Source organism: Rhinatrema bivittatum, chromosome 3, assembly GCF_901001135.1.
Source record: "Rhinatrema bivittatum chromosome 3, aRhiBiv1.1, whole genome shotgun sequence".
NCBI lineage: Eukaryota > Metazoa > Chordata > Amphibia > Gymnophiona > Rhinatrematidae > Rhinatrema > Rhinatrema bivittatum.
The window spans coordinates 275,291,766-275,316,467 of record NC_042617.1 but is presented as its reverse complement, the minus strand read 5'-3'; the positions used below and the strand labels follow the sequence as shown (position 1 = coordinate 275,316,467).

Genomic DNA, 24,702 nt, shown 5'->3' with positions numbered 1-24,702 from the left:
ACATTGGTTAATTGCCTTCTCTTTGTATACAACTCAGGGTGATTTACAATACCTAATAAAAATCAATATAATAAACCCATCCTTAAATCCATTATAGGTTAACTTCACCCTACTCTCCCCCTGTTCCTTGCACACTGCCTGGGAAGGGAGATGAGGGGCTGAAGCAGGAAGCAGAGCGCTGCTTTCTGCTGCCTGAGATACCGAGCACTGGTCAGTAGAATAATCTGGTAGAGCCCTGTGTGCTCATGCATAGTCCAGGGCCAGCAGATCACCTTTTTTTTGATTGGGAATGGCCAAGCTCTGCTCCCGCCCCACCCCGTCATTCTCTTCCCCCTGCTCCCCATCAGTCTCTCTCTTTCTCTCTCTCCCGCCCCTCCCTCTCTTCCCCACTCTCGCTCTCTCTTCCTCTTAGGATCTCTTTCTCCCCTCCCATGCTCAGCAGGAGGAGGAGAGCGGTGGTGCCTCAGATTGCTTTCTCTTCCTTCTCTGCTACCTGGCCCGACTAGTTCTTTGAACTATGCAGCTGTAGAGAGTCACGTGTTGCTCAAAGCAGCATTTTGACCCGGGGCAGATTGGCCTATGGGGGCTTTGGACATGCCCCGGTGGGCCCCTCAGCCCAACCACGTGGCTGGTATTGGTCACAGTGGCCCCCATGCCCGCGGAGCTGCTGTGCACAACACCAACCCGCAGCAGCGGCTGCGTGCTCCTTAGGGCCTGTTCCCTCCTCAATCAGCACAGGACACCTCCCCCCCCTCCCCCAGCCCCACGCAGCACCGTGACGGCTGGAAACAGTCCAGCCGCTTCCCCTCGCATCCTTCCTCTCGCTCTCTCTCTTGCCGGCGGGATGAAGAAAACAGCTGAGAGCCGCCGGTGGAGCAGAAAAAGGGAACTGCTCGCTGAGCACCACCGCTAGAGCTCAGGCCAGCGGGTCCAAAGACCGAAGCTGCAGGCTGCTACCAGAGTCCAGGCTGGCGGGGGCTGTAAAAACAGCTGTGGGCCCTCGGAAGAGCCAAAAAAAAAAAGGAGCTGCATATGAGCGAGTCAGATACCCACAATGGGCCGGTTTTGAAAAAAAAATCCCCCTGGCTGAAATTTTCCTGCAATCCGCCCCAGTTTGGGCCTAGAGTTGCACAGCTGCTCTCTTCCTCCTTCTGCCGCCAAACAACTGCTGCTTTACCCATGTGGCCTTGGATCTCCCACAGTGCTTCTGCGGGTGGGCCGGATTTTGGTCAGGCCATGGCCCTTACGGCCCACCAGGTTTCGACAATTATGGGGAAGACCCCCAAATTGCCGTGCTCTAGCCTATTGGCCATGCCTGCCTAATGAAGAGCCAGCTCTGGAAGGGATACTCTGGGTGAATCTGGCAAGGGAGGTCCAGAGAAGAGGAGGCAGGGGTTGCAAACAGGCAGTTGGTGGGAGGGAGAAAAGGAAGGCCTAATGTGTGACCCAGCAGGACTAAGGTTATGTTGGTCGTTTAGAGATTGTACTTGGACCCGGCCTCTCTGTCTCTTCACGCATTTTTTGTTAGCATAACTCGTCTTGGATGTATCCTAACAATCCTTCTGCAAAGCTTGTCTGGCTTCCACTTGTAATAATACCATAGCAGGACTGGGAAAGATTTTGTTCTGGCCAGGGCAGTGAGTGGGCGGGCTCTGAGCACCTGGCCCTGCTATGACAGGACTTTGTGGGCAGGTTTGGGTAGGGCCAATGCCAGGACAGCATCCACCAGAAAGGCAGGCATGTAGGAGGCGGGGATCCAGAGAAACTTTGCGTCCCAGCCTGGGCTGTAGCGGCTGCGAGGGTACCGGGCCTGCAGCGCATGCTCGATACACTTGGGGACTTTGGAGAGATCAGGGTCGCAGATGAAATCCATGATAACTCTTTGCACCTTCAGGTCTGAGGAAGAAAGAGAAGAAGGGTTAAGAGAAAGCTGAAACTCAAGGGGGGATCCTCTGGGTCCTGGAGCAGGTGATGCTCTGGGGGTTCCACGGCAGGAACAGGCTATGAGAGGAACACACTGGGCAAGCCATGATGGCTAAACTCCTGCCTCCATTCTTTCTTAGGGTGGGATTCCTGCTCTTGTCATAGGAAACATTGGAGTACAAATCCCAGAATCCTTTGTGGCTGAAGGCCTCGCCTCCCCCACCCCATTACAGATTCTGCCCTGCTCACCGATAAGACCTTGCAAGATCCTTCTCCTCAGCTCCTGTCTCTAGGGTTGCCAACCGGCTCCAGGTTTTCGGGACAGATTGATCTAGCCCTGACTTTATCCCCCTAGAGAGAGGCTGTGTTCACACCCAGCTCCTGCAGCAGAGATTTAAAAAAAACAAAACAAAAAACCACCCTATTTTCATTTCCTTAGCCTTCTAATTTTGATCTATTTGGCCCTGAGGCATTAGTCCTCACTTTTAGTTATGGTTTATTTCATTTAGACTTTAATTTATTTTGGAGGAACTGGATCCTAACTGCAGTCTCTCTTCCCTTCCCCCATATTGATTAAACCTTTTATTTCCAATTACACCCACACAAACACTTTTAAGGCATTAGGGTGAGTTTTATTTTAGGAAGGGTCAGTTTTTAGGGCACATTTTCTTTCAGCTTTGATTGATTTACATTTATTTGTGCTCTGCTCTTAACAGTCTCCCACAGGAGCTGAAGGGAGAGCTCTGGACTGACCGTTTGGTTTTATTTAGTTATGTAATTTCACCCTTCTCCCATAATTAATATTTCAAAACAGCAGATGAACAGAATAACATCCAATAATTAAAAACTCATATATTTTTTAAAATTTCCCAAACACTAATATAATATTTCAAAACAGCACACACATCAAAAACTGATTACGGTAATTAAAATCAATAAGGATTACTCACTCTCCTTACCTGGGAACTTTTGACTTCCAGTCAACCTGAGATTGTTGTGGAGTAGCAGGAGGGGAAGGGAGGTGCACAAACTTACTCCTAACTCATATACACACACGTTCATCCTCATGCTGTCACTGACACACATAAACACTCTTTCAAAATACACACATGCTCACAAACATACATAAGCTGGCTGGATCCCTCTCTCTCAGGCTCACAGGCACACTGACTCTACTCCCTCTCTTCCACACACACACATACACTGTCTCCACTCCCTCTCCTTCACTCACACACACTCAGGCACTGGCTCCATTTTCTCTCCTCCATTACACACAGGTTGGCTCCATTCCTTCCACACACACACACACACACACACACTGGCTCTACTCCCTCTCCTTCACTCACACACACACAGGCGCTGGCTCTCCTCCATTCACACCCAGGCTGGCTCCATTTCCTCTCCTTCATATATACACACACATGCTGGTTCCACTCTCTCTCCTTCACACACACACACCCGCTGGCTCCACTCCCTCTCCTTCACTCACACACACAAACAGGTGCTGGCTCCATTCTCTCTCCTCCATACACACAGCAGGCTGGCTTCATTCCTTCTTCATATATACACACATACACTGGTTCTAATCCCTCTCCTCCACACACACACATTCGCATGCTGACTTCAGTCCCTCTCCTCCACACAAACACATGCATAAGAACATGCCATACTGGGTCAGACCAAGAGTCCATCAAGCCCAGCATCCTTTTTCCAACAGTGGCCAATCCAGGCCATAAGAACCTGGCAAATACCCAAAAACTAAGTCTATTCCATGTTACCGTTGCTAGTAATAGCGGTGGTTATTATCTAAGTCAACTTAATTAATAGCAGATAATGGACTTCTCCTCCAAGAACTTATCCAATCCTTTTTTAAACACAGCTATACTAACTGCACTAACCACATCTTCTGGCAACAAATTCCAGAGTTTAATTGTGCATTGAGTGAAAAAGAACTTTCTCCGATTAGTTTTAAATGTGCCACATGCTAACTTCATGGATTGCCCCCTAGTCTTTCTATTATCCGAAAGAGTAAAAAAACGATTCATATCTACCGTTCTAGACCTCTCATGATTTTAAACACCTCTATCATATCCCCCCTCAGCCGTCTCTTGTCCAAGCTGAAAAGTCCTAACCTCTTTAGTCTTTCCTCATAGGGGAGCTGTTCCATTCCCTTTATCATTCTGGCAGCCCTTCTCTGTACCTTCTCCATCGCAATTATATCTTTTTTGAGATGCGGCGACCAGAATTGTACACAGTATTCAAGGTGTGGTCTCACCATGGAGCAATACAGAGGCATTATGACATTTTCAGTTTTATTAACCATTCCCTTCCAATAATTCCCAACATTCTGTTTGCTTTTTTGACTGCTGCAGCACACTGAACCGACGATTTCAATGTGTTATCCACTATGACGCCTAGATCTCTTTCTTGGGTAGGCTTTGGCTTCAGCTCCAGTCCTTTTCCTTCAGTTAGGCTGCAGGTCTCCTCCATCTCTGCCATCAGGTGGAATAGGCACCCCTGGCGGCTGTAGAGCCTTTTCTTTTTGGGTGGGATGGGATCTCCTGCCCCCTTGGCACCCCCCCTATAACCTGGCGCCCGGGAGCCTTGGCCTCCCCCCCCCTCACCACGCCACTGACTGGAAGACTAAAAATCTCCCAATTTCTGGCAGGTGCCCCAAAAGCTGAAGCAATGTCATCAGCTCAGCCAACCCCCCAGGCACTCCAAACTGCTGCACCCCATACGTGTTTAGATTCCACTCCAGCAGTGGCACATAATAATATCACTCCTGCTGCTGAGCACGCTATGACATCCCCTCTTTTGGGGGAATATTTGGTGGTGCCAGACACCATGACCATCCCCCTGCCTCAGCCCTATTCATAGCCAAGGCAGTTGCTCTGGCCGGCAGAACCCCTCCTTCCAACTGTGAGGTGGTTGCATCGCCGGCTAGAGAGCCAAGTGCGGAAGGCAGGAAGGCATGGAAAAAACATGAATCTGGGCCCCAGTTTCTCCCGTCATCACATCCACCTCTGCTGCAGTCAAACAGCTGCAAATTAGAGCTTATGTGGTGGCTGCATAAGAACATAAGAAGTTGCCATACTGGGTCAGACTAAGGGAGCATCAAGCCCAGCATCCTGTTTCCAACAATGGCCAATCCTTTAACATTAAATAGGCAAGTACCCAAACACTAAATAGACCCCATGCTATTAAAACTGATAATAAGCAGTGGCTATTCCCTAAGGGGCAGATCTTAAAACATACGCGCGGGCGTAGATTTGTTCGTGCAACCCGGCGCGAACAAATTTAGACCCGATTTATAACATGCACGAGCTGCCGCGCGCATGTTATAAAATCCGGGGTCGGCGCGCGCAAGGGGGTGCACACATGTGCACCTTGTGCGCGCCAAGCCCAAGGGGAGCCCCGATGGCTTTCCCCGTTCCCTTCAAGGCCGCTTCGAAATCAGAGCGGCCTTGAAGGGAACTGTTTTTCCGGCCCCCCCCCAGCTTCCCCTCCCTTCCCCTATCTAACCCACCCCCCATCCCTAACTAAATCCCCCCCTACCTTTGTTGAAAAAGTTACGCCTGCCCAAGGCAGGCGTAAGTTGCACGCGCCGGCAGTTAGCCGGCGCGCCATTCCCAGGGCCCAGGTGCTGCTTCGGAGGCCTCGGCCATGCTCCTGGAACGCCCCCGGGCCAGCACCACGCCCACGGCCCCGCCCAGGAATGCCCCTGAATACCGCGCCGCCCCTGACACGCCCAAGCAAAGCCCCGGGACTTACGCGCGTCCCGGGGCTTTGCGCGTGCCAGCAGCCTATGCAACATAGGTGCGCCGGCGCGCAGGGCTTTTAAAATTTATCCCTAAGTCTACTTGGTTAATGACAGTCTACAGACTTATCCTTCAGGAACTGCTCCAAACCTTTTTTAAACCCAGCTACACCAATACGGTTACTTTTAAAGAAGTGCGCGGGCACACATGCGCGAGTTCGTTGACCCGCACCCAGGGACGCAGCCATTTCATAACATACGCGCGTACATGGACGCATGTTATAACATAGCCTGAACACGCGCACATGTGTGCACAATTTAAGTGGACACGCCTATGCCACTTCTACCGCGTAAGTGTAATATGTACTATGTAATAATAGTAAAAAAATTAAAAAAAATTTTTTTTTACTATTATTACATATGTTTTCTCATATGTAATATGTAATATGTAATAATAGTAAAAATAGTAAACAAATTAAAAAAAAATTTTTTTTACTATTATTACATATGTTTTCTCATATGTAATATGTAATATGTAATAATAGTAAAAATAGTAAACAAATTAAAAAAATTTTTTTTTTACTATTATTACATATGTTTTCTCACTGTTTAGACTTAGGGTGGATGATAGGTGAGCTCCATGGCATTTTTTATGTGGTTTCCTTCTCTTTGGAGATGTGGAGGTTATGGAGGGGTAGAGGATGGGTGAGCAGGGGAAGGGGGGATTTTGAGATGGGGGATGGGGAGGTGGGTGGGGTGGGAAGTGGAGAAAGGAGGGTGTTCATTGGCTAATTTGAAGAGATTATGTAGGTTTCTTCCTGAAGGAGTTCAAGATACTTGGGATGTAGTTCTGTCTTTGTTTGGATTGATTGGAACTGGGGTCCATTCTAGGCTGGGGAGAGGGACCCTTTTTGTTGAAGGTCTATCAGGATGCAAGAATTGGTTCTCGTTGATGAATGACTAAAGAGGGAGTTTGAGTGGCATCCTGGAAAGTAGAGGGAGTGTGCTTCCCAATTAAGAGACGTAAGATATTGAAAGCTCTACTAAAACATAAAGCAGATATTGCAATGCTGCAAGAATCACATTTAAATAACAAGAAGAATGGCAAATTGGATAGATGGTGGGTAGGGGAAGCTTATTGGCCTTCCTCAGGTTCAAAGAAAGCAGGAGTGGCTATCCTGATCCACAAAACATTGATATTTCAAGTCCAGGAGCAAATCAGGGATCTGGGAAGCAGATACCGTTAAGTTGCACCAGTGTATAGGTCACACCTTTGCCGGCAAAATCTGTAGATAAGTCACACCGGTGGATAAGATGCACCTCTTCATCCCCTGTTTGACGGCTGCAGCAACAGCGGCTGCTGGCGCACTGGTGGATCATGCGTATGAGGCAGCGTTTGGCGGAGAACTGGAGAGAGAGAGAGAGAGAGAGAGAAAAGCAGAGGCCATTCCCTTCAGGAATGAGCCCTGCAGGCCCCCATCCTCGGCTGGTGGAGCTGGCTGTGGCAGAGGCTCACCTGGAACGTCACCCATACCAGCTCTTGTTCCCCTTGGGTTGAGCCCTTGGGTGCTGGGGCCGGCAGGTGGGGGCCTCTGCTGATGAGCAGGATATCTGTGGAGATGGTCAGGTCACAGGCCAGGGTCCGGGGCAGTCTGGGTTCAGGCGTAGTCGGAGGCAGGTGGTGGTCGAGGCGGGCAGCATTCGGACATGGTCGTGAGTCAGGCAGTGGTCAGTGGCAGGCAGAGTTCATGCGCAGTCATGAATCAAGCAGGCCAAAGTCAGAACCAGAGATCCATCCGAGGGAAGGCAGGAGCGACAGGCAAGCAGGGAGGTGAGGAGCAGCACAGGCAGGCAGGCGATGGCAAAGAAGACACTGAAAAACAAAAGTCTGACCACAAGGCAAGGAGCTGACAAAGAACCGAAGTCTTGACCACAGGACAAAGACGAAGACCAGGGTCTGAAGAGACGAAGACCAGGGACTGAAGAGATGAAGACCAGGAACACAGAAATGAAGACCAGGAAAATGCTGAGGCAACTAGCTCTTCTTACAGTAGTGGACCTATTGCCTCGGCACAGGTTGTAGGGAGGAAGGGCTTGAGGTCATCAAGAGGAGCTGCGGGGCTTTTCCCACCACGGTGCCTTTAAATTCAGCCGGGAGGCGCACTTGTGCGCCTAAAAAGGACACACCTCACCATGCAGCATCAGTGTCATCCCAGTTGCATGCACAGCAGCATTTCTGACTGGACTGGGGTAGAGGTGAGAGCAGTGGTCCATGAGGCTAGCCCACAGACCGCTGATTGTAACCCATATTCATTAAAAATATCCTGAAAACCTGGCTGACCGCGGTGGGTCCCATGGACCGGTTTGAGCACCCCTGTATTACAGTGCAGAGGAAGTGAGATGCTTCCTATGCTGGGAGGTGGGGCATACTGGTAAGGTATGACCTAAGGCAAAGAAAACCAAGTCTGCCACCCCCGAGCCTCCCTCCTCTGCAGCCTCATCAGCAGCTGCTGCCAACAGCCCTATAGCTGCAAAGCCGTCCACCCCAAAAGTCTCCTGTGCCTCTGGAGGCCAAGATCCTAGAATCCCTAACACCACCAGGGCAGGCACACCCCTCCACTCTTATCACAGTCACACAGCCAGCAGTGCCAAGAAACAGCAGGCCTTGACAGGGGGTCCTCCACTGTCAACTCAGATTTCCCCCAAGACTTCCAATAAAACAATGCCCTCTCAGGCAAGAGGAGAGTTTCCCACATGTGCTGAAAAAAGTGGCCAGGAAAACTAATAAGGTTATACCGGAGAGAGGCTGAGAGAGCAGTTTCTCCAGTTTCCATCTCGAGGTACCACTGAGGCAGCTAACCCTGCGCATACCACCCTGCAAGGGACTGCCTGTGACAAAAATGTGGCAGCAACCACAATGCGGCCAACATCAGCAGAGGCATCAACTTCCCTTCCAATTCCAGCAGAGAGGCAGAGACAGCGACAGCCTCTGGTAACTCGGCTGCTGCTGAGGAGGAAAAGGAGCAGGTTAAAGAGGCTGAACATCTTTTTTCTCTGTCGCTGTCTGCATCTCAGCCAACCCCAAGGAATAAACATTGACCCTCCCAACCCCTTTGATAACAGCTCTGCTGAGAGGAAGGGAGAAATAAAACAGAAGAAAAGGGAGAGAGAGGAGACATGGGAGTGGGTGTGGGGCAAACGTACAGGGGAGGAAAAACCTGCTCCCAAAGTCAGGAGGAGGATGCAGGTCTCTTGTGGGACAGGAGATCTGAGATCGGACCCAGAATATCTAGGCACAATTACAGCAAGGGTTGGGATCAGGGGCCTAAAGCATCAGATTCACGAGCAGTCACAACCTCTGAGGTCCGATTCCTGGAACATCAACTCTCTTGAGTAGAGAAGGTCCACCAGCAGATTTCCCTTGGGAAGATCCCCTCACCACTATCATGGATCAGGAGGGTGGAAAATCCTCATCTGGCAGGACAACTGAGGAAGCCTCTTGTCTCTCTCGTCAACCATCACTGGCTGGCTGGCAGACCCTCGAGCCTCGGGTAGCTAAAGAGGAGTGGGAGAGCCCATCTGAGTTACCACTTGACCAGGGTGGGGAGCCAGGTCTGACCCCAGTCATAGACACTGGAGTCAATATAATCAGCAGGGCAGATCCAGCCTTAGGAGGGGGTTCAGCCAGAGGAAATGGCTGGAGAAGGGGGTTTCTAGACTTTTAGAGACCCCTGACTTGGCTATGGAGACTGGCTTCATGGAAACATCCACTGCTGGAATGTCAGAGGGAGAGGAAGTGTCATCTCCTGAGGCCCCAGCACCAATGACCATAAACCCTACAGAGAAGTTTCTGGGGAGGGACCAGTCACATTGCTGGAGGATCTCTCCTCGGCTCTGGAGGCACCATGTCAAGTGCCTCCAGTTTCCATCGCTGGGGAGACTGCAGGTCCCTCACAATTAGAGACACCACCTCGGGGCAGTGAGGGACCGAATAAATTCAAACTGAGGAGGAAGTCTCTCCCTGAGGAGGAAGCCTCTCCCTGGGGAAAAGCTTCAAAATCCTCATCTGTGGGGAAGCAAGAGATGGTGATCAGTCAAATGACAAATCTTTAGGTAGTGCAGAACCTGCAGACTCTGAGGCACTTGTCAGCCCTAAGCAGGAGATCCTTTAGTTCCTGCAGGAGACCCTGCACCAAGAAGGAAGGCGCTCTTGGTGCTGGAGAAGTGGTCAGATGCAGAGTTGCTCTGGCAATCGGTCTGGGCCAAAGTGTATGGAAAGGATAAACATATCTGCCTCCATAATTTTACAATCATCTCAAGCTCCTCAAGTAAGGAATTGAGAATAACATCAGCAGAAGAAAGCTCTTAGCATACACACACTCAACATCAATGAGTGTAAGGATGGGCTCTGGAGGCTCCAGGTACTCAACTTCCTGTAAAGAGAGGGGTACGTTGTGAGTTTTCTCCAAGAGTCCCACACCACTCCAGCAGATGAGGCCAAATGGCTGCTAGAGTGACGCAGCAGTGTCTTCTTCAACCACTTCACTACTACATCTTGATGGGTGGTGACACTGTTTGCGGAGACATTTCAGCCTGAAGTCCTCTATGTGAAGGCTGCCATGCCAGGAAGACTGCTGCACTTCAGGGTCCAGCTCAGGAGTGGAATCATTATTTTCCTAAATGTGTACGCTTTGAGACAGCTGTTCTTCAGAAAGACATCAATCTACCTTTACAGCTTGAAGGTCCACGAGGGTATGGTGCTTGAGGGTAATTTTAACTGCACCCTCGAGGCTCTGAAAGAAACAACAAGAAGTCACACCTAGCCTCTTCAGCTAAACTGAGGGAGTTGGTCTGCCACTTCTTCCTGGTTGACATCTGGCAGGTCCCAAAAAGCAAGAAGGTAGGCGATCTAAGAAAGCCGACAGGAAAACAACAAGGGTTAGATGCCACGGTCTTTTTCAAAACTTTATTACAGTGGAGACGTATATATTTTCTTATAGCCCAACTCTGGCCGAGTTTCGCCGTTAACAGAACGGCTGCCTCAGGAGCTTGCGCTTCACATCCGAATCCTCGTCTCCGAGGCAAGTACATGGTGTACTGTAAATGCCCTGAAGCAGCATGAACGCGAAACGGTCAGTGTCGGCTCATTGGCATTGATTTATTACCCTTCGGTTAATTTTCAGCCTGTTTTTACACTTGGATAAGATTTGATCAAAAAAACAAGATAAGTGTTCTAGTTGTATTTACAGTACACCATGTATACACCTTTAACATCATAAGACTGGACTGAAAAAAATGACAAGCACAAAAGTGGTACCATTGCATTAAGTGCATACGCTGTATCTAAATTACATTCTTCCATTTTTCTCCACTCGAATCAGGAGAATTTATGGATGGTCTTCCCTTTTTTTTTATATGATATCTTTATTCATTTTATATAACCAAATATGTATAGCAGTACATACAAGTCCAGTACATTCCAAACACAATGGTACATAAAATAGTAGAAAACCAACATTCAGAACCCCAATATGGTCTTCCATTTTTTAATGAAAAAAAAGTTTTTCAAAAAATATATTAAAAAAGCATTTTCTAAAAAATGAATATATCATAAAGATTTTTTTTTCAATATAAATGTAAGGGAGGTGGAGGTTTTTGACCAATGATTGAACCAGTCCATATGCTTTAAGCTTTTGCTCATTTGAATGTGTGAACTCTGAAGTCTTTTTTTTTCTCTTTCTTTGCTATAAGCCCATTCTTCTTTGTCACAGAATCCATTTTATGGTGGAATTTTTTTTTTGTGCTGTTTGTATTTATATGCCTGCTCTCTGATTTCGGATGACCAAGATGTTCAAAAAGCCTTTATTAAACTCCTAGTATTGAAGCATTGCTCCTTGTTTTGAAGTTGATTGGCAAATCGAATACTTGCATAGGTGATGCACCTTGCAACTGTTGATATATGATTAGCGTGTGTCCCACGTCCTCTCCACTATTAGCCTGGTAATTTTGAATAGCTACCCTATAATTTCTACATATTTTAGTTTAGTTTGTGTGGAGGGTCCATTCCTCATCTTTATTCCGAGTTTATTTCATGTATTTAGACTTTTATTTTATTTGTGTTTATTTAGGGGGAAGGCAGCTCCTTTGCCTTCCTCTGTTTCCAACTACAGCCTTTTTCTCCCTTCCCCATATTGGTTTGTCCACTTTTTTTTTTTAATTTCTAATTACACCCACACATGTTGGTAGGGTTTTAGTTTTTAGGGTGAGTTTTATTTTAGGGCACTTTATTTCTGATTAGCCTCAGACATTCAGGGCAAGGGTCAGCGTCTAGGGCACTTTTCTTTCTTTTGTGCTCTACTCTTAAGCCTCCCACTGAAGTGAAAGGGAGAGCCCTGTCTCTACTGTTTTGTTTTATTTAGTTATTTAATGTTACCCTTCCCCCATAATTTCCTTTTGTAATTTTGTTTCAGATTTATCATTTAAGGAAGCAATCTCTGACCTTTTATTTTTTTTTTGTGTATGCATTGAAGCTCCTGAAGGGGGACTTAAGTCATCCAGCTGGGTCTGTCACAAGCCCTGAAGCCCGGCTGAGCTAATCAGACATCTGCTACAGCCCTTCCTGGTGAAGCTAAAGAGCCCAGCACATTTTCAGTTTTTCACTGCTCCATCCTCTGAGCACTCCCTGATTCTTTTTTTGTTTGCAGAGCACAGGTTTACTTTCCTTTAGGGATTCACAAATATTTTATTTATTTGTTACATATTAAAAAAAAAAAATTTACACTTAGGGCCTCATTTACAAATATCACATTAGGGGGCATTGCAAATGAGGAGAGAGAGAGAGAGAGAGAGAGAGAGAGAGAGAGAGAGAGAGAGAGAGAGAGAGAGAGAGAGAGAGAGAGAGAGAGAGAGAGAGAGAGAGACTTACTATAGTGCCTATGCCCTAGACAGGTATTTGAATCCCTATGGGAGGGCCACCTACTAACTCGGGGTGGGGATTAGGCATGAGTGTCGGGGGTTGGGGGCCACTTTCGCATTCCACATGAGACGTACGGACAGAACAGTGGTCTCTAGTGCAGATTTGTTGGCCGTCGGAGTGAGGACGCTCACTCCAAGAAGTGGTTTGGGCAACGTTCTCTCCACCTAGCTTGATGGACACTCTACCTGGGCAACAACAAGCTAGGTGGAGAGAATGTTGCCCAAATCTCTTCTTGGAGTGAGTTTCCTCACTCCGACGGCCAGCAAATCTGCACTAGAGACCACTGTTCTGTCCGTACGTCTCATGTGGAATGCGAAAGTGGCCCCCAAACCCCCGACACTCATGCCTAATCCCCACCCCGAGTTAGTAGGTGGCCCTCCCATAGGGATTCAAATACCTGTCTAGGGCATAGGCACTATAGTAAGGTTCTCTCTCTCTCTCTCTCTCTCTCCTCTCTCTCTCTCTCTCTCCTCTCTCTCTCTCTCTCTCTCTCTCTCCTCTCTCTCTCTCTCTCTCTCTCAGGTGCCAGCTGGAAGTTTATGCTTAAATTGAATCAAAAAGCTGTAGATACAATAGTTACCCCATATATAAGGAGAACCTTAGAAAAACACAACCACACATATAAGTCTTGATTTTTTCACCTATTGCGCCCACTTTAGCATGTCTTTATGTGGCAGCATTTGAACAACGAGTAGTTTATTCCTCAAACTGGTATACACAGGTTCTTTGGTGGGGGAGATATATAGATGACGTTTTTGTGGTTTGGAGGGGAGAAGTTGAGGATCTGAAAAAATTTTTTCAAGTTAATTAATTGTGGTGATCCAAACTTGAAATTCTCAGTAACTATGGACAAACATGTTGTTTCTTTTTTAGATATGAAGGTATCTTTACAGAATTTTTAGATTATGACCACTGTATACAGGAAACCCACCGATAAAAATACGCTTTTGCATTCTCGTAGTTTTCATCCGCTGCAATTGAAGAACAACATACCAGTGGGACAGTTCCTTAGATATAGGCGTTTATGTACCTCCACCGATGAATTTAAAATACAATCTGAAAAATTGAATACCAGATTTAAGAACCGGGGTTATTCAAATTCTGTTTTAAAAAAGGCATATAAACGTGCCTTGTTTTCAAACAGAGATAACTTGTTGATTAATTCGCAGAAGGAGCCTCTTTCTAGAATGGTTTGTACCATCCCTTATTCAACCAAGGCTTTTTCAATTAAAGAGATTGTTAAAAGTACTGGCATGTATTATCCCCGTTGAACATTTTTGTTGATGAACCTATTTTCTCTTTGAAAAAACGGAAGAACTTGTGGGACAATTTAAAGTTTCAGTGGGAGTCAGTATAGCGAAGTAGATTCTGAACGGGGGTCAATTTGCTTGTGGATCATGTTCCGTTTGTGAGCATGTTTTACCATTGAAAGTGTTTTATCATTCTAATTTGAGTCAGCCTCATGTGATTCCTGAAAGGTTTACTTGCACTTCTAATGGCGTGATTTATGCAATCATTTGTCCATGTCAGCTTATTTATATTGGGCAAACTGCTAGAGCTATTAAATTACGCATTGGGGAACACAGAAGTAGGATTCGGTCATGTGTTGAGAATGCCCCATTGGTCAAACACTGGAGTGATTAAATGTCACTCGATAGAGGAACTAAAATTTTTTATTATTAAAAAGATCAAGCTCGAGTTTGGGGGTGACTTATCATCAATTTAAGACGGGTTGAACAACGTTACATTTTCAACTGGAATACTGTGAGCCCACATGGACTCAATGGTCCAATTGAGTGGGGCGCTTTCATTAAATAATTGTATGGATGGAAGTTTAATTCTTGTTGTAATCTGTTGGTTACTCTTTGGAGGGGTTTGGAACAGATTTATTACGATTGTTTGATTGGTGATTGTGTGGTCATCATAAGTATCTGTAGCATCGGATTATTGGTGATGAGCGGATTTATTATGTTCTTCAATTGGTAGATGAGGTGGTTGAGGACTATATATTGAGTAGGCAATGTACGAGGTGCGTAGAAAGGAGATCCTTGTAGAAAGGAAGTGATGATGTCACTTCCGCTTTTTGAAGGTATGTGGTGGTAGCGTTTGTTCGAGGAGTATGCTGTCTTTCATCTTTTTGTTTAAATTTTGATGATTGAGAATATTGTTTGTGGTTGCAGTTTCGTGACCAAATTGATGAATTGAGATAAAGCTTTGAAGAAGTTGAAGTGAATTAAATTTTTGGAGAAATTCATGACTTGGATACAAATTTTTGTGCGGTCCCTTGTTGGACACACATGGTAAGGATTTATAGTTAAAGTGATATGTAGTCATTGGTTTTATGTGGGATGTGGTAAATGGTGTTGTTTTTGGTTTATAGGGATATTAGAAGTTTCCCCTGAGGAAGCCTGCTTGGCAGGTGAAACGGAGATCTTCGTCGGGAGTAGTAGTCGGGCAGTACTCAAGTGAATTACATTACGGCAGTGACCAATGGAGGAAAGTTGTGGAGTTGAAAACTACGAGAATCTGCACTTATAAGCACTTTAGTATAATATATGTGAAGATTCAGTTGAATGATATACTGTTTATGATTATATTATATTTATAAATATTCACTGCCTATATGATATTCATGTTCGTGATGTTTTTAAATGTGTGGTTGTACATGTATTTAGTGTGGTTGTATTAGGATGTGTCTTTCTTAATAAATGTGTGTTTTAAAATTATTTATGTTTATATTACTTAAGGTTCTCCTTATATATGGGGTAAATGGTATGTTGGGGAACCAATATTAATTATTTTCCCTCAGTTATTGTATGCAGATACAATAGTAGCTGTTCCCCAGCAACACCAACTTGAGCAGCCTCAGCCCCAGCAGTGGCTCAAATTAAACCACTCCTGCCCCTGCTGAGCTTGCTACTCCCCACCCCAAGCACTGTCAACTGCTGGGGCAGAGACACCTCTTTTGAGGGATCCTCAGTAGCTGGCACTACATTGCCAACCATGTGAATACCATTCTGGCTGCTCAGCTCCATCCACTGCTAGGGTGGGTCACTATAGCTGGCAAGACACCCTCCTTATACTTTGGAGGTGACTGCATCACCAGTCAGAGAACAGGTGAGCATCATTATGGTATGTCTACTATCCCCTACCACAGTCTTACCTAGAGCCAGGGGGTCAGGTGCCCCAGCTATGGGAGGGGCAAATGTCAAGGCCCACATAATAGTACTGGCCAAAGTAGTGGATCCTGCAGCCATTGTGTTGGCCAACAAGATGTATGGAAAAATAGTATTTTCCCTTCGTACTCTTGTCTGCCACGCATGTGAGTGGCATATTTATTTATTTATTTATTTAGTTAGTTAGTTAGAACAATTGTATAGCCTGCATTCTCCAAAATTCGCAGCGGGTAACTACAGTACATACATAATAGATATAAACAAAAATTAAAAGACTATAACCCCCCGGCAATCAATAGTAAATATAAAAACAAAACAGGGGACTGTGGCTATAAGATACACAACATAAGTTATGTAGGAGAGCGAAGGGACATCAAGGAAGGCACAGGCAGCAGTGCGAAGTGATCTGATTGGTTGCTAAAGCCGAAGGATGGAGCTCAAAGAGGAAGTGGTTTCAGCATGAATTACCTTATGAATTATAGTGGTGGAGGGAGTATTTGTACCGACAGAGCCTCTGGAGGTCCTCAGAAATAGGATAGTGACGTTTAATGTATCACCCTATATATACCCGAGGCAGTGCTGATGGGGAACCCAAGCCCTCTGGGGAAAGTCCGCTCTCCCATCATTGTGATAGCCCTGGGGTGCAAGGACAGGACCATACGCCATGTCCTGTCCTACAGCTTGCAGGTCACCATGAAGCTGCCTCAGAGAAGGGAGGAGGTGGAAGACTCATTCATCATACCACACGAGAGAAGCTTGCATACAGTAACACTATAGTACAGAGGAGGTGAGATCCCGCCTGTGCTGGGAAAAATGGGACATACTTGTATGTTGTTGCTTCAAGGAGAAGAAAATCAACACGTCTTCCACCCCCGGAGCCTCCATCCTCTGCAGCCCCCTTCATCTGCAGCTGCTGCCAACACCCTGATAGCTGCAAAGCCCTCCACCTCAAAATCCACCTGTGCCTCTGAGGGCCAAGGTCCTAGCATCCCTAACACCACTGCTAGGACCTACCCAGCTGACACCAACAGGACGCACTCCACTACCATTACAATCAGTCGCCCACCAAGCAAAAGCAATGCCAAGGAACAGCAACAGGAGGGACCTCCATTGTCATCTCTGAGGCCTCCAAGACCATCAGTGACTCAACCCAGTACTGCTGAACCTGGTGGGCAAGAGAGTCCCTAAAGCATGCAAAGAAAGCAGCCAGAAAAACTAACAAAGCGAGCTGGAGGGAGGATGAGTAAGCAGTTTCTCAAGTTCCCACCTCAAAGAGAATTACCCCCTCCCTCCAGGTACGGCCGAGGCTGCTACCCCTGCAAACTCCACCTTGCAGGGAAATGCCTCTGATAAAGAACACAGCCACAGCCTCAGTGCTGCCAGCAGAGGGAGCAGCGATAGCATTCCGGTAACTCTGCTGCTGCCAAGGTGGGAAAGGGAGCAAGTTAGAGAGGCTGAAAAAACCGTCCTCCCTATTGATGCCCTCGCCTCACCCAACCCCCATGGAAGAAACTCAGACTCTCCCAACCCCTTCCCTGTTTCCTCTCCCCTTGACATACCTCTATGGAGAAGAGGTAAAGCATGGGAAGAGGGAGAGGGAGGAGCAGGGGTGGAGTAGGTGTGAGGCAAGCACACTATGCAAAACTCTCATGCATATTCATTACAGATACCCTGAAAACTACACCAGTGCAATGTGCCTCCAGGATAGGATCGGGAAACAGGTGTTCTAAGAAAAGCAAGACTACAAGTCCCTGCATGCGATCAGATGTGCGTTGAAAGTCGGTGCTCGTATTGAGCGCCTGTTTTCATAAAGTGCACGCAGCCATGTCCCCTGGGCGCCCGATGCAGTATTTAAATGAGGGGCTGCGTAAAAAAGGACACGCTGGGGGAGAATTGTGTGTCCCTGGCGTTCAAAGGCGTCAGGCACCCACAATTGCAGCAGGCGCTCAATGCGAGCGTCCGTTTTTTTTATCCCCCCGCTTCTTCTGGCCGATTTTGCTGAGGTTGCTGAAGATGACCATAGCTAAGCGCCCCTTGCTTTGGGCGTCTAAATTGTGCGTCCAGAGTAAATGTAAGTGTCACGGTGATCCTAAGTAGGAGGAGCCACAGAGGACCGTAATTTTAAATTTCTCACCAGGCCCTTGACTCACAGATTGACTTTATGCCACCTCCCAGGCTGGAGTTAGATTGCCACATAAAAAATGTGCGATGGGCGCCCAGCAATATTTTGCATGGAGGAGTAATAGCTAATAGCCTCATCCACATGGAATTTACATGTGATGGGCGCTATTGGCTACGGATTTGTTTGGGCGCATGTTCTGGACACGCTAATCTCCTTATTTCATCTGGTGCTAGTCTAGCACAACTAAAACACGCGTCCAACCGCATGTAAACCTTTGCGCTAGGCTGGGTGCGCTTTATCGCATTGGCCCGTAAGTGGGGTAAAGCCAGGACCGCATCAGCCTGTCCTGAAAATCTGGAGCCAGTCGGTAACCCTATTTATCTCCTCTGCTGGTTTTTATTACATTTCAGGTTTTGAAAGTTAAGAAACTCTTATGTACCCAAACATGAAACTATTCTTGTACTTTGAAAGTCTAATAGGATCCCAAAGAAAACAGAAAGGCTCTTGGAAGCCAGGCATTTTTACACTCATTTCTGGAGGATCTTACGTATTTTGAGACGTAAGAAAAAAAAAAACCCTCCAAAGTTGGGTGATGAGCAGCCTGGAGTTTTTTGGTGCTGCTGGCCTCAGCAGGAGTGAATGAGGAAAGCTACAGAACCTGCCCTGAGCAGTTTTACCTCTTGCTAAAGTGCATCACTTAATAGCTCACAGCCTGAGCAATCTATACATTCTCACCTTTTCCAAAACTGGCTTCTGCTAGAGCTGTACCCTGGGGTGAAGGGGGCATCAGGAAGGAAAAGGAGAAGAGAAGGGGAGAGAAGAAGCGATGGGGAAATGCAGGAGGAGAATAAGGGGGAAAAGAGAAGGAGAGGCTATGGGGGGAGAGGAGGGAAGAGATGTGGGAGCAGCAGAATGGGGAAGATACAAGGAATGTAGAGGCAGGAGGAGAAGATGTTGAGGTCCAAGCAGAGTGCAGCTCTTGTGCAGGCCTTAGGATTGCCAGCTGAATTCCTATCATGTGCACAGACTGAGCCAGTCCAGGTTTTACACCTTCACAACTGTGTTCTTGTAGTTATGATTTTAGTTAAAGTCCATAGATGAAATGGGATAAAACCAGGACTGGACCAGGTGGACTAACTGACATGGAACCAGTTGGTAGCTACCTAGGAAACAGATTTGGATGTAGCTCTGGAACGTACAGTTCTTGAAGTATGTGTCCCCATAGCTCTCCCTCGTCTCTGGAGACATCTGGTCCCAACGCTGCTGTAGGGCCGCCTCAATCGTGTCCAAGTTGGTCACAGCTGTCTTAAAGAATCCTGGCTCAATAATGCTGACCTTCACCCCAAAGTGGTACATATCTCTCCTACAGGATACAAGCAGACAAAGGCCATGCCATTAGTGATGGACCAGACTCCTGTAGTCGACTTGGAAGGGGAATATTTCTGCAGAGTCAGGGGCTGAGAGATTCAAGGAGGGTGCAACAGAAACAGTAAAAGTCTATCTAATTCCTCTAGACTTATATAAGTTATAACTAACGTGCACTGCCTGCAAAAATATTAAAGAAGATATTAATAAGTGGCCAGATTTACTGATTTCCTGGATAGGGAGATGTAATCTATTAAAAATGAATATATTACCTCGATTACTATATCAATTTCAATATCTTCTGCGTATGGTCCCCGCTGTGGTGGTGTTTAATGAGTTGTGCAGGATAATGGCCACATTTCTATGGAATACTAAACCAGCTAGGATTTCACTGAGACAATTGCGGATGCCTAAATGTCAGGGTGGTTTAGCTCTGCCTAATTTAAGGGTATATTATTGGGCAGCTAAGTTAGTATGCCTTAAGGCTGGTTCAACAAAGGGAGGCATGGTTGCCATTGGAAAAAGGGGGTGGAGGTGGGGGTGGTTGAATTATCGACCTTCTTAATGCTGCCTGTTAGTAATTATCTGAGCTGACTGGCTTGCAGGACCAGCCCGATTCTTGCTCATACAGTGGGATCTGGAAGCAGGTGTCTCGGTTTTTGGGCCTTAGAGTGGCGTGGAGAGTTTTCTCTCTTAGCACATATCTATAAGAATCCACTATATATAGCCCCATGCAGTTTTCGACCAATTTTTTGCAACCTAGAGGGACAAGGGACTTTTTGCTTTGACACAACTTCAGGATGATGAGGGGTTTAAGTCATTTTCAATGCTTCGGGGAGGAATATGGAACTAGATGAACAATCTCAAGCAGCCTATAATAGGTAAAGGGAGGTGTTGGGTGCTTCTCTTGACTTACATAGACCTATAAGACAACTCACTGGTTTTGAGGATTTCCTCAGTAATACATACGTCACTAAAAAAAAGGGGGAATCTCTCACATTTACTGGGGTATACTTCAGGCCAGATGTGGAACAGTAACGGTTCCTGATGCTATTAGGAATGGAATGAGGACCTAGGGGCTACTTTTGATGAGAAAGTGTGGGAAGTAATTTGGAAAGCCTCCCATGGTTGTTCGATTTGCACCGCTAGGGACAGAAGTTTCTATCAAATTGTTGCCTAGAACATGCTGGACCCCGGATTATTTGTTTATTTATTTTTATTTACTTCTTTTTACTATCCCGACGTTCGGGACAAAGTCATATCACACCGGTTTACATCACAACATGGGAAAGCTACATATAACAAGGGAGTAATAAAGATAACTTCAGGATCACCTGGTATACAGGTAACTCAGAACTTAACTCAGATCTTAAGGAAGGACAGGGCTGCCAGGGAAGGGGAGCTAGGAGAGGTAGGGGTGGGAGGATTAAAGCAACTAAGTGACAATGGTAACAGGAAAGTAGTACTTAAGCGCAAATTGACTTGAAGAGAGAGGGAGACTGGGGCCTGGCGAAGGGGAGAGGGAAAAGCGGGGGGGGGGGGGGATGGGGGGGTGGGGTGTTACAGGAATAGTGATAGCGATTACAGCATACGTCTGAAACCGATAACTGCATCGAGAGTCAGATTACTTTGCCAGATTGCTGTGGGAAGTGAGGCACATATGTGGTGGCGCTGACCTAGGATATGTGTAGTCTGGGGATAGGTCACATAAGAAATTTCAGATATTATTAATTTGCCTTTACATCTGACACCATCGTTTGGGATTTACTTGGGAGAGGGATCATTACGGTAATTCCATCCAAACAAAGATTCCTGGTTGCGCAACTTCTTCCTGCAGTGTGACTTACCTTCTGGAAATTTTCCCCCCTGCTTTGACTACTGGAAAAAGCAATGTCATGTTGATTCTGATCTCAAACACTTCATTGTGCCCTGAAGGGGGAATTGTTATAAGAGATATATTGGATTGGGAGGTGTCTAAATTATGTGTGTCTCTGTTTGCTGCTTGGCTCTTTGTCTACGGTGGGAACTTATTTTAAATTCTGTTTTGTCTTAGCTTTCCCAGCCAACTTGTACTCTACAGTAAGGTTGTTAATATTAAGTTGATGCTATACCTGTATTTACAGATGTTTTGCATGCTGTGCCACATTGTAATTTATTTTACTGTGTTTTCAAAATAAAGAGTTTAAAAAAAAAAAAGAAACAGTAAAAGTCCAGAGCCAACCCCCAATAATCTAGTGCCTGTGAAAAGAATGCTGGTGGGCCCAGGTACGGGTTATTAGTGCAGTGCATGAGTAGGCAACTCCCATCCTCGAGTGCCACAAGCTGCTTGAGTTTTTATCCACACTGAACCCTCATGAGATGCTGTTTGCATGCACTGCCTCCATTGTAGCTGTCCTGAACATCCAACCAGCTTGCGGCACCAGGACTGGAGTTGCCTATCCCTTCTCTAATGTATAGACCTCTGATGCAGGAAGGAAAGGCCATGCTAAGCACAGGAGTGGGGTTGGCGTGAATCATAAGGGGCAGTGTCAGGCATTCTGGTGTAATTTGTGTTATTTTAGGACAAGTCAGAGGCCAAATGCAACCTTTTAGATCATGAAAATCTTCTTGTGCTGTTCCAGATTCTATACAGGGTAGGGTTTGGTGGCTCTGGGACAGTATTGAACAATTTGGCTGTATGCTGCACTCTCTTTATATGGAAGTTCCCCTCATTGCTTTCTCAGAACCTGGTGTATATCCATCCCCAGCACCAAAGGCTCATCTTCCCCATGAAGGTTTTGGGTTGGGATGCTGCATACCTTAGACTGTCGGAGAATGCTTCCACTGCATATTTGGAGACGCAGTATCCACCCTCCATTGGGCCGATAGTCTCCCCAAGATGCTGGCTATGTTCACCACCCGACCTTTGGCCTTTTGATGAGGGGAAGGAAATTCAGTGTCACTTCGATTAATCCTGTCGCGTTGACAGACATCACTCTGTGATAGTCCCCGATCGTCATCCATTCAGTGGGGCCTATGGGGTTGGCTATACCTGCATTATTAACCAATCCATAGAGACCTGGGAACAAAGTAGTACTAGATGTAAACAAATGAGAATTGTGACCTACACATTTGCTTGTTATATCAAACCCTCATCAGCCAGTCAGTGTCACAGCTGTACAGACTGTCAAGCAGAGTTTACTGCTCAGCTATCATCTGGGGCAGTCTCTGCTCACCAGCATTTCCTATTGCAGGAATCTGGGAGGACCTCCGTGGCCAGAGCCTCAAACCATCATTTACAGCAGCCCCTCTTGGCAGACTGGAATTGCAGAGCACACTCGTCCAACATGCCCTATCGTGGTTCCTCTTGGGAGAGGCTGGGATCTGGCAATGTGCTTACTCTTCCTGTCAGCACCCTCTCTCGGCAAGATCTCGGACTATAATAGCGGCAAGCTGTACACCCAACGCACAGACAGACCTTGCCCCAGTCTGATCAACCCTCCAGTTCTAATCAGAAAACTGAGCCTCCAAGCAGCCACTTCTCTGACCCCGGAATTCTCACCTTTCGCTCCCACCTCAGTCCTCACCCATTCCACAGCTTTCTTGATGCTGTCCGTGCTGGTAACATCTAGCAAGGTGGTTTTCAGGCTGGGGGAAGTGGTGCTCCGCAAACTGTCTGCTCCCTTCTGCGTGAGACACCCAGCTAGCACTTTGAAGCCCTTCCTGTCCAGCCTTTTGGCCAGCAGGTTTCCAAAGCCGGTGTCACAGCCTGTTATGAAGACACGTTTGTCCTGGAAACTTCTGATGGTTTGACGGTCTCTGAAGAACCATCCTAGAGCCCATGCAAGGATAAAGGCCAGTAGGTAACACCACATATGGCCACACAAAGAGACCTACAGACTGAATGAAATAAAGAAAATGGATATTAGGGATGTTTGCCTTGTACGGAGCTGGCACCCATAAGAAGTCCCGCTCCAGCCCTCCCTGACCTGCCTGCCTCACAAACAGGGCAAATCTGAGCATGCTCTTAAAAAAGCAAAGTCCAACTAAACACGTTTTCTGCTCATGGGGGCTGCTGCAGGACTCCGAGATGAGAGAAGGGGCTGCTGTCTAGTCACACATGCAAACCTGAGCCTGTTGACTGTTGTCAGTGACCCCAGAGTAATCCCTTGGCAGGGCCGGTGTTTCCACTGGGCAAAGTAAGCAGTTGCCTAAAGTGCCAGAGCTCTGGGAGCAGCAAAATCCGGCCAGTGCGAGGCCCAGAAGGATGTTGTGCCAAAGCCCAATATTGCCAAAGGGAGCTCTGTGCTGGTGCCTTCAGTAGGAGGGGGCGCTGGGCCGGCGCTGCCACCGATAGATAAGTTGAGGGAGGGGGGGGGTTCATCACTAAAGATTCTCCTAAGGCACCAGATACCCTTGCATCGGCCCTGCCTGTTGGAGAGTGGCTGGGGGGTTACCTGACGGAACTGGCTGTGTGTGCTTCCCAGAGAGCTGTGTCCTGAGCTGTGTATTTCCAGAAGCACCACAGCTCCAGGGAAGGAAAGTATGGACCTGACGTATCTCCCCAGGCTCCCTTCTAGCAGGCTTGCAGCCCCTGTTTCTGGGGGCGGGGGGTGACTGTCAGCGAGGCAGCCTCTCTCTGAACTAGGCCTGTGTTCAGTGTCATGAGGAAGGCCCCCCCTAAACTGGATTACTAGGGGATCTTGGCTTAAGTACAATTGCCATCCTCCCTCTGGAGTTAGTGGAAATGTCTCTCTCCACCCACTGCTTGGCACAGGGTGTGGGGGAGGAAGGGGAAGGGGATTTCCAGAGTTTTCTTTCATCTCGCTCCCTGAGATGCCATCAAAGGACACTGAGGATCAAAGAGGGTTGAGGGAGGGATCAGTCATTAAGACTAAGAAACCATTTTAAGAGCATAACTACTGCCGGTTCTGACTCCCATGAGGTGAGCTTTTAGATTTTGGGTGCCTTTGTGTTCTGGGCCTTTCTGGGAGACAGACCTAGCACTGGGGCTCCGGATACTGCCGAGTGCCGAGTCACAGATCTCATGGGAGTGACAGACTGAGCTTTCTGGTGATGGCACCGTGCGAAAGATCTTGTGCAACCAGCATTGTGCACAAACAGTACCATAAAGCTGCTAATTATTATAATATTCCAGCAGGAAGAGGTTAAGGAAGGAAGTGGAAAATGTTTTTTCACTTGATAGTTGCTCTATCTGAATAAGCCTCAGCATGGGAAGAGGTTGGGAGGACCTGGGGAGAGAAGGAGAGAGTTGGAAATTTAGAAGTGCTGAGGTTCCTCCCAGTTCTTCAAGTGCTGAACGAAGCCTGTGAAGGTTTTAACTAACAAACAGACCGATACAGTAAAAAACGCAGGAGAGCGGGCGAGCGCCCGCTCTCCC

General features: G+C 47.0%; 1 protein-coding gene across 1 annotated transcript in view; it reads right to left on the bottom strand.

Annotated features, from left to right (window-relative positions):
- Positions 1-386: 386 nt before the first annotated feature.
- The window catches only part of RDH5 (retinol dehydrogenase 5), a 36,249-nt gene continuing 11,933 nt past the window's right edge, over positions 387-24,702 (bottom strand). Inside the window, 6 exon segments of the mRNA XM_029594688.1 lie at positions 387-1,896; positions 19,157-19,320; positions 22,121-22,179; positions 22,182-22,231; positions 22,234-22,380; positions 22,864-23,201. Coding sequence (XP_029450548.1) covers positions 1,670-1,896; positions 19,157-19,320; positions 22,121-22,179; positions 22,182-22,231; positions 22,234-22,380; positions 22,864-23,176 — 960 coding nt within the window. The 5' untranslated portion in view covers positions 23,177-23,201 and the 3' untranslated portion in view covers positions 387-1,669.